A 9,681-nucleotide genomic window follows, 5' to 3' on the forward strand; every position below is an offset into this window, starting at 1 on the left:
CTCCCTATCTAAGCCCCCCCCCCCCCCGCCCCACAAATCCAGTACCTGCGAGCCCATGGCAGGAAATCACTTCCTCCATTGGGATTCCGCCACGTCCGTAAAATCAACTTTCTTTCCGCATAGGAGACGCATCGAACGTCTGAGATATTTTGTTGCTTTTCATCCTTAGAAACCCGTACAATTTTCTCAGCTCTTTTCCGGTCTGAGTGTTTTCGCTGCACAATACGCCGCCTGATTCGACGGATTCGGCGACGGACTTCCTCGACCCGCAGTCGCTCAGTCGCCGTCCGATGCTGCTGATTCTCCGTCGCTCCACGTCCGTCTGCAACGCCGTGATGACCGATTTTATCGCACGGCTAGGCGAGTTTCGGTTCGTGATCATCAGCTCGCTGATCTCGGCCGGGCTTAAACTGGCGCCGTTTTGGAATATTTCTTCAACCTGAGGGAACAATTTGTGATCCTTCACGCCTAGGTAGTTGTTTGCGAGATTCTTGAAAGCAGAGAAATCGCAGAGTGGAAAATGGATGTGAACATCGATACGCCCAGGTCGGAGAACCGCCGGGTCAACCAGGTCTTTGCAATTGACGGTGAAAACCATCACTCTCTCCTCCGCGCAGCACGATGTTAATAATCCATCCATGAAGTTCAGTAGCGCCGATAGGCTCAACGCCGACGATTTGTCCATCAGAAACCGATCAAGATCCTCGACGACGATTATCGACTTGGTCGTGGTCTGTAGCAGAAGAAGCTTGAGATCAGAGTCATCGGAGACTTTGAAGAGGTCGATATCGTAGACATTGTAGGAGAGGAAATTCGCCATAGCGGCGACGAAGCTAGATTTTCCGGTTCCGGAAGGGCCGTATAGAAGGTAACTTCGTTTCCAAACTCTGCCTAATCTGTGGTAATATTGTTTGGATTTGAGAAACGATTCGAGATCGGATTTGACCCTTTCTTTGAGATCTGTTTCCATGGAAATCGAATCGAAAGTGGATGGATGTTGGAATTGAATCGATTTCCATCTTGTATCCGACTGATTATTAGGTTTTGAATTCATAAAAAGCTTCAAATCCCCTTTCCTCTGCTCAATCACATCGGCAGTTAGGGTATGAATGTGCTGAAGATAAGGGCGGAGGATTCGGCGCTTATCAGCCTTTCGAATCCTCAACACAAAATTTCTGGAACCATATTCTTCATTGGTCCAAAGCAGTTTTGCCCCCAAAAAATTGTCCTGAACCGTCTGATTGGAATCCAGGCGGAGAATAATGTCATTGGGGGTGTTTCCGGTGATGAGATTGGTGAAGTCGGAATCCTCCAGGGACGATAAAGACGTAAGATAAGCAGAGACTTTTCGATATAGGTGATTCTGTTGAGAACTTTGATTGAATTCCGGGATTCTGAAAAACTGGTAAACATGGAAACAATCTTCTAGATTTCTCCACCATTTCTTGACCACGAAAACGAATCCGGTCCTGAATAAAACAATCCGCAACAACCAACAGAAACAAATTCCGATGAAGATTGCGAAAAACGACCTGAAAAACAACTCCATGGCGCCTCCTCAGCCACACCCAATGGAAAAGGAAAAACAAAAACACACAATCCCTAGAAGATCAAACCCAGAGTAGAAGACACAACATATTTAGAAGAATCAATAGAAACCCAACAAGGGTAGAAGGCCCAGGTTTAACGGGGGCCAAAACCCAGGTTACAGAGAGAGGGAAAGGGTCAAGCAGGAGGAGATATATATATAGATATACATATATATATCTATATCTATATATAGTTTTTTAGATGGAAGAAGAAAAAAAAACTAAACAGGATTGGAGGAGGAGAGAGGCATGATGAGGAGGAGGAGGAGGAGGAGGAGGAGGAAGAAGAAGAAGAAAGATGAATTGCGGGTTATGGGCTGTGTTCTGGCTTTGGGTGTTCGGCCTCTAAATTCAACCCCAGTCCATCGCATTCCCCTGCTAATTACCTCTCTTCACCTTTTATGTATCTTTTTTAATCCCTCAATTAACTCTCTAAGTTGCTTTTAAATTTTAAAATCTTCCCAACTTTCCATTCAATTTTATTATATATTTAACAGATCAATTTCAGATATAAAATTAATTGTAATTAAGCCCACATGAAGGAACCAAGTTGGTAATTAACCCCAGCAAATGAATAAATAAATAAAAATTTGTTTATATGGTTGTTGTTTAGGAGCATGGCTTAATGATGAGTCCTTTTATTTGGTATAATCAAATTTTGGGTATGAGATGATATGATTACTGGGACCATAACTAGAACTCCATAAACAAATGGATGGGAAGCAACTTTATTTATTTGTTTATTTATAAATATTCAATTATGGTGGCTTCCAATCACTCGCACCAACATAGAATCAATCTTATTTTTAAATCATTTCAAACTAATTATTTTCCCCTTTTTTTGGTTAATTTAAATATTCAGTATAATTTTTAATATTTACAGAGTAAGTTATAGTGTAATTTAGCAATTAAAACACCAATGGTTTTGAATATTGATCGGAATAACTAAAATGTACTAAAATGTTTTGCTTTATATGTTTCTTTTTTTTTTTTGACTTACCAGTCGCATGAATTACTATTTGATGTTTTCCCCCCTTTAAAAGGTTTTGGAATCCACCAAAAAATCACTTCATTTTTTTTCTTCTTCTTAAAAGCTTCTCCATGTCTACCTAAAAGTGGAGGTTAAAAAAAGATTATTATGTTTATGATAAAAATTATTTTGACTAGTAATATTTATACTATTACGTTGTTCGTTTGGATTATATTAATAAGACTATTATTTGATTTTAAAGAGGCTTAGCTAGGAAGAAATAAAAAAAGTTTGTGGGTGGAAACTTATTTATGTTGAATGTCTAGTTTGGATTAAAACAATAAATTTGTGCTAATCTCTGAACCCCTTTATCACTTCTGAATTCTATGAATATTTGTTTTTGGTAGCTTTTTAATGTTAGCTTGTAATAATCAGTATGGAATACCTAAAGTGCTCATCCATCATGTAATTGTTAAAGTTTTAGAAAACTGGAGTGATTAAAATATTAAACCAAGTTAATCGAAACAGCGTGTCCTTCCCGCGTATGCTTGTTTGGAAGGTTCGGAATTGGGCCCAGTTGTGGCATGTGGGACCCATTCGCCAATTACAGAATTTGAGCCGTTCATTTCATTTGCGTCAGCAACTGAATCAATCCTCTAACTTTACTTTGTAGGCGCGGCAAAGCAAAAGTAGCCATGTCAATCCAAATCCCATCGCTTCGCTTATCCTTTTGTTTCTTCTCCACTCTTCTTCGCCCATCGCCTCCCTCTCTCTCTCTGTTTCCTTTCCGCCAGAATAATCTGAGCATGGCCATTACTCTCAGCCTTCCAAAACTCCCCATTATCGCTCCCATTGGTTCCTCCAAGCTTCCACTTCCCTCCATTCCAACCAAATTGCACTTCTCTCAAAACCCCAAATCTCCGCACACTTTCTTCATTCAGAGTGTTCGTAATCTCAAACCCTATACCCTTCCCCTTACCGCTCTCACATTGCCATTCTTCCTTCATCCACAGGTCGGTTTCTATCTCTTCTTCCGGTTTTAGTTTGTGGGATTCTCGGGTTCGATTCGTTTTGATTGGTTTCAGGATGCACTTGCTGCTGGAGGGGAGTTTGGTATTTTGGAGGGAAGGTCAATTGCCCTCATCCACCCTGTTGTTATGGGTGGACTTTTTGTCTGGACACTCTGGGCTGGCTATTTGGGCTGGCAATGGCGGCGAGTCAGGACGATTCAGAATGAAATTAATGAGCTCAAGAAGCAAGTGGTGCCTGCGGCAGTAGCCCCAGATGGGAAGCCCGTTGAGGCACCTCCATCTCCCACGGAATTGAAGATTCAGCAGCTCACAGAGGTATTTCCGAACCTAACTAATTATCTATTACTAGACCCAAAATCTCAATTATGGGTGAGTCTGGATTGTGTTTGTGACGAATATGGGTAGAATAAAGGGAATGGAGACATAAGAAGGAGAATAAAAGAAGGAATAGAAAAGGCATAATCCTTATTCCTTTCAATGTAGACATAGCGATTCTTAGCATGCCAATAACTAGATTTCCATTAGCATCCCTACAGGAAAATAAGTGGATCAGAGCCATGTTCTAAACTCTAATGGGCATGGATAGACAATACTGATATACTTGAACACTGCGCCATGTTAATTTCTAAAAAAAAAAAAATAAGGTGCGACATGACGAGGACACAACTTTTTAATATATATACCTGTATATGGATGTATGTGTTGAAACGTCTAGTACTTCATATGCAAATTTAATAAGCCACAACCCACTTAAGAGAAAATAGCATTGCTCAATTGGTCAAGTTATTTATCTCCTCAAACAGACCAAACTTTCAAATTCTTGCACCTGCATTTGAACTAAAAAATTTGGTTATCATTAACAGAATCAAATCAATACGCTAATCTATATCATAAAAAATAATGTTATGATCGTTACATAATACAAGTGATACTTAGTTTTTAATGAGATTTTTCATGATAGGGATTAAGTTATTACAATTTTAAGAGTATAAGTCAAAGTTGAAGGACTAAATCACTATAAGTTTAAAAGTACATGGTCCGAATTATTTGATAATGTCATCTATATTTGAGTTTTATTCAACTATACATTCATTCTAAGAGTAAATAAGTCAACTCAAATAAAAGTAAACTCTTGAAGTGGTAGAGGTTAGATGGATGGTGATTGTTTATAGAAAATTTATTTATTTCTTTTGTTATTATTTAATTTGTGTGTGAAAAGATTGTTGAAAGTGCAACTATATAAGTGGTGAACAATTGTAACAGCCTAAGCCCACCGCTAGCGATATTGTTGTCTTTGAGTTTTCCTTTAAGGTTTTAAAACACGTTTGCTAGGAAGAGATTTTCACATCCTTATAAAACATGTTTCGTTCCCCTTTCCAACTGAGGTGGGATCTCACAATCTACTCCCATTCGGGGGCTCATTGTTCTTGTTGGCACGCGTTCCTCTCTCCAATCAATGTGGGATCTCACAATAGTGCTACGTGGTTAACTCTATTTGGAAGATTGTTTGAAGGAATACTAGGAGGTGGTCCAATGGTGTAAAAAAGGAAATAGAGATCAGAGGTATATAATTTTAATTTTGTGGTAGAATCTGAATGTGAAGAGTTGACTTATTTGATTGATTCTTATATCTAAGAACAGAACAGATTCCTTTGATTCTGGTAATTCCATAATCAAAGTAGAATGGATTAGTCCATCTACTGAATGCTCAACCAACATATCTGATGTCATTGGTGTTTGAACTTCAGGAGAGGAAAGAGCTGATCAAAGGGTCCTTCAGAGACAGACACTTCAATGCTGGTTCCATAATATTAGGATTCGGAGTTTTGGAAGCAATTGGTGGAGGCTTAAATACATGGCTTAGAACAGGAAAGCTTTTTCCAGGCCCTCATTTGTTTGCAGGAGCAGGTAAAGCAAAAGCTTTTGCATCTCAAGGCTTTCTTTTAGAAGTTTAGGTATCATATGAATGTACTGTCATTGCATTGCATTCCATCCAGATCCCTCTACTTTGGTACTTTAGTCTGTTTCTATGTAGTTGTTGTGATCTGATATGCATTTTGCGCTTATTTTGTTGGTAATGAATGAGCAGGGATAACTGTTCTGTGGGCACTGGCAGCTGCTCTTGTACCTGCAATGCAGAAGGGAAATGAGACAGCCAGAAATCTTCACATTGCGCTGAATGCATTAACTCTCGTACTCTTTGTATGGCAGATCCCCACTGGAATTGACATTGTCCTCAAAGTCTTTGAATTCACAACCTGGCCTTAATTTACTGTTAGTTCTATGTAAACTTCCTTCCCTTTTCCTCATGATTTCTTTCCACTTTCCCATCTCCCGGTATAGCTCTAGACTCCCTCAACCCTGCTCTCCATTGGCTCAATCCAACTACTATCATACACAAGAACGTGCTGTCTGGCGAGCACAAGCATCGCCTTCCTCCCTCTCACTTGTATCAGATTCAGAAGTAAGTGTGTCCAATAGAATCTATCTCTGTTATTTCTTCATTGTTTGCATATTGGAATCCTAATATAGGGTTATACATGTCGATATATTGAAGCAGTAATAATTCCTTGGGTAATATTCTTAACCTTTGAAAAATAATTGTAGTACAAAAATAAGTATATTGTATTTTCTTTTTAATTTTAGGGCAAATAATCATAGAAAAGATTCCTCAACATTTTATTCTCTTCCTTTGAGATAAAGAAATGAAAATACTTCACGACGGTTCGTATAATACGTCTTTTTCTTGAAGGAGAAATTATGTTATATTCTATTGAAATCGAAAGAAATGACACGGGTAGAGAGTAATTCTATGTAAACGGAAAGTATAAATAAATAGATTATTAAGATAAATGCTAAAAAGAAAAAAAAAGAAGAAAAAAAAGAAGGTAAATGAAGGGATTTATTATTTATTTTTGGTTTTGGTGTAAAAAACATGTGTTTGTCACAATATTTGGATTGCTTGAATGGGTGAGAAGAATGAAAGACCCAAATTATTCGTTGCTTTTGCTGTGATCTTTGCTACCCCTTCTTTGTGTTCTGTGCTCCATCGTTTTCCCTATAAATACCCACAAAACTCAAACCCCTTTGACCATCTCTCTCATCCTTCTTTTAAATTTTTAATTATTATTATGGCAAATCTCCCTCGTTTTGGCCGTACATGGCCACGCCTCTCATCTTTGCCTCGCCCTGCCACTGCCTCACCATCTCAAGTTCGAGCGTCGACGGCGCTCACAGAGCTAGAAGCTTTTTCCTCTGCTCCCACCACCACCACTGATATTCTTCCAACTTCTCCGCCGCCTTCGTCTCCTAAATATAGCGGCAAGCCAGCATCTCCTCCGACAGAGAGCGTCTCCGGCAAGACCCACCAGAAGCAGCATCAGCAGCTGCAAAGTGACGACATAAAGCTGGAAGGGGAGAACGTGGGCGCCGTCATGCACATCACTCAATCATCCGATGCCCTACAAATCCAGAAGAAAAAGCAGAGTATGGAAAGCGAAGAGAAAGAGAAGAAATGGAGTTCGAATTTGTACAGTTCGTGGGCGCCGTTCATCAACACCAATTTTCAAAGTGTCAACAATTCCCTTGTGTACAGTTCGTCTTTAACCCGCCGTGATCCAGGCCTGCACCTTGCTTTCTCCAACACCCCCAACCGTGGCGATCCTCTTCGTGATTCAACCCACTAAATCAAGCTGATTATGCTAAAATATAATTATAAATATAATAAACAAACAATATAATAATAATTGCACCATCCTATTATCATATACATGTCATTGTAATTGGCTTACATTGATTTCATGCATCCATTTGCTTAATAAACGTGTTCATTAACATAAATCTCAACTAATCCCACAAAATCTTCTTTCATCATACAACTATTTTTTTTTACAAGGAACAAAAGTTTCTTCCAAAAACTATATATTAAAATTACTATAATGTTTTGATATCACACAATAGAATGAATTAGGGTTTAAGAAAATTAATGATGTGATTGGGTGTAAAAGCTCAAACCCACCCTCCGTTAGTAGATATGGTTCATTTTGCCCCTTTATGTATCGTCATCGGACTCACAGTTTTAAAACATTACTTATTGTCATCCGTCTCATGGTTTTAAAATATGACTACTATAGAGAGGTTTCTACACTATTGGATTATAAAATGTAAATAAATATCGATGCAATCATGTCATTAAACAAACTATGTTTAAAGACATCGGTTGAGGCAAGCATGGACGAAAACACCTTTCTCATTCTCATCTCTACTCAAATTTTTATTTATTTTTATGGAAACGAGACGGAGATTCAAACATAGACGATAAAATTTTCATTTTTTTTCTCTTTTAACATAAAATAAGAACATAATTCATTTTATTCTCATAAGATAACGAGATATATATATGTATAGATATTTGTATTTTTTTTTTCTTTTTTCTAGTGTATTGCGTGGTGCTGCTTCTTGTCATCAAGAGTGAACCGGTCGCCGGTCCGGTTCCGGGAGAAAGCGAGGTGCAAACCGGGGTCACGGTGAGCCAAAGATGCATCGAAAAGAAGGGAATTGTTTACGCTTTGAAAATTGTTGTTCAGAAAAGTGGTTGTCGGCAGTGATGAGGAAGCGGGTGCTTTTTGGGCGCCGGCCTTGTGGTGTTTAGAAGCGTCCTTGTCTTGATCATTGACAGTGTCGTCGGCGTTGCTCACTACACCTCTCGGCGTCTCTTTCTTCTTCATAACGTGTCCCCCTTCCCCTTTTGAGGACTCAACGATTTCCATCACCGCCCCAACATTTTCTCCCGCGATGTTTATTGCATTTGGCTGCTGCGCCTTCTGGGTCCTGCCCGAATCGAGATAACGCTCCGACTTCGCCGCCTTCTCGACGCCCTTGTGGACCATCGCCTTCTGTTTGGGCTCGGGTGACCTGAGTTCAAAATATGAACAAGTTTTAAGATTTTTATAAGTAATGGACACATATTAGAAAAGGGTTAGTGCTGGAATATAATACTTGGGGTATTTGTGTACGGGGTTGGGGGGTGAGGCGATCAGACGAGAAGACGGTGGAGAAGCAGGACGGGGCTCAGTGGTGGGCGAGCTAGGTCGGGGTTCCGTTGAAGGATAGCGGGGGGCGGGGGCAGTGGGGCGGTTGACAGAAGAGAAACGGTACAGGGAACGACCAAAGCGAGCGGCCATAATGAAAGGAGGAAGATATTATATGGGGAAATGAATAATGAGATGGGAGTGTTGAGTTTAGTGTCATTTATATTAAGAGCCCAAGACAACATTAAGGAGAAGAGAGACAGATTAGAAGGAAAGTATCAGATTCAAAACTCACGTATGCTCTACAAAAGCCCTTTATATTAATTCCCATTACCAAATATTCATAGTTCTAATTGCAAAAGTGCCACGCCTATGTAGCCTTCAAATAATCTTTGAGTCTACATGGCGTCTATCCAACCCTCAAACAACTTCTCCTTAATCTAGGGTCAACTTCTTTCTATGGAGCCAACTTTTTTGGAGGTCTATGTAGCCTTGAACAGCCTCTCCTTAAGGGGTCGACTCCTTTTTAGGGAGCCAACCTCACATGAAGTCTATGTAGCTTTCGAATAGCCTCCCTTTGAAATTCGACTTCTTTTTATAGAGCCGATAAAAGTCAAGAAAATTAATTTTTTTCTATTTACTTTTGTGGTGTATTTTTAGTGAGGCTTACCATTTTTAAGTACTCTTCCCTTTAAATTGCATTTATTTTTCTGAGTGTATATATGCACATACATATATATATATATATATATATATATATATATATATATATATATAAATAAAGCAAAAGTCGAATGATAGTGAAAATATTAATAAGATTGTGAATGGAATACTTGGAAATGTAACTAATTTTTATTTATTAAATTTCATATAAGGTAAGTTTTCATTAAAGTGGTGAAACGGCCACTAAGCATAAAACCATTCAATGAATTGTCAAGTAAACGTTACAAATAATATACTAAATATATATTTTGATCCCTAATCTTTCGATATTTTATAATTTGGTCCTTACTTTTTTTTTTTCTTTTTTTTTTTTTTTTTTTTTTTTTTTTTTTTTTTTT

At 38.7% G+C, this 9,681-nt stretch overlaps 3 protein-coding genes across 4 annotated transcripts; 1 reads left to right on the forward strand and 2 right to left on the reverse strand.

Moving 5' to 3' along the window:
• Positions 1-6: 6 nt before the first annotated feature.
• Positions 7-1,661, reverse strand: LOC111479067 (AAA-ATPase At2g46620). Its single transcript, XM_023123531.1, has one exon. It carries the CDS (start codon positions 1,547-1,549, stop codon positions 104-106), a length of 1,446 nt encoding a protein of 481 aa, XP_022979299.1. The 5' UTR covers positions 1,550-1,661; the 3' UTR covers positions 7-103.
• A 1,591-nt stretch (positions 1,662-3,252) lies between these two features.
• Positions 3,253-6,149, forward strand: LOC111479070. The gene is made up of 4 exons (XM_023123537.1): positions 3,253-3,572; positions 3,645-3,905; positions 5,339-5,498; positions 5,680-6,149. The coding sequence occupies exons 1-4, from the start codon at positions 3,255-3,257 to the stop codon at positions 5,856-5,858; spliced, it is 918 nt and encodes a 305-aa protein (XP_022979305.1). The 5' UTR covers positions 3,253-3,254; the 3' UTR covers positions 5,859-6,149.
• Positions 6,150-7,823: 1,674 nt separating this feature from the next.
• LOC111479075 lies at positions 7,824-8,941 on the reverse strand. 2 transcript variants are annotated; one of them, XM_023123545.1, is made up of 3 exons: positions 8,589-8,941; positions 8,469-8,504; positions 7,824-8,426 (listed from the first exon to the last, which is right to left on the reverse strand). In XM_023123545.1, the coding sequence occupies exons 1-3, from the start codon at positions 8,771-8,773 to the stop codon at positions 8,024-8,026; spliced, it is 624 nt and encodes a 207-aa protein (XP_022979313.1). In that variant the 5' UTR covers positions 8,774-8,941; the 3' UTR covers positions 7,824-8,023. The 2 variants fall into 2 exon arrangements, with proteins under 2 accessions (XP_022979313.1, XP_022979312.1); XM_023123544.1 differs by having other exon boundaries at positions 7,824-8,504; positions 8,589-8,907.
• Positions 8,942-9,681: the final 740 nt, after the last annotated feature.

The sequence above is a fragment of the Cucurbita maxima genome, unplaced genomic scaffold, assembly GCF_002738345.1.
Source record: "Cucurbita maxima cultivar Rimu unplaced genomic scaffold, Cmax_1.0 Cma_Scf00005, whole genome shotgun sequence".
NCBI lineage: Eukaryota > Viridiplantae > Streptophyta > Magnoliopsida > Cucurbitales > Cucurbitaceae > Cucurbita > Cucurbita maxima.

Excerpts from the sequence above, each read along its gene's own strand:
- LOC111479070 (XM_023123537.1), top strand. The coding sequence starts at position 3,255 with ATGTCAATCCAAATCCCATCGCTTCGCTTATCCTTTTGTTTCTTCTCC. Across the intron at positions 3,906-5,338 it reads AGATTCAGCAGCTCACAGAG|GAGAGGAAAGAGCTGATCAA; the intron begins GTATTTCCGAAC and ends TTTGAACTTCAG. Across the intron at positions 5,499-5,679 it reads TCATTTGTTTGCAGGAGCAG|GGATAACTGTTCTGTGGGCA; the intron begins GTAAAGCAAAAG and ends ATGAATGAGCAG.
- LOC111479067 (XM_023123531.1), bottom strand. The coding sequence starts at position 1,549 with ATGGAGTTGTTTTTCAGGTCGTTTTTCGCAATCTTCATCGGAATTTGT.
- LOC111479075 (XM_023123544.1), bottom strand. The coding sequence starts at position 8,773 with ATGGCCGCTCGCTTTGGTCGTTCCCTGTACCGTTTCTCTTCTGTCAAC. Across the intron at positions 8,505-8,588 it reads CCCGTACACAAATACCCCAA|GTCACCCGAGCCCAAACAGA; the intron begins GTATTATATTCC and ends TTTTGAACTCAG.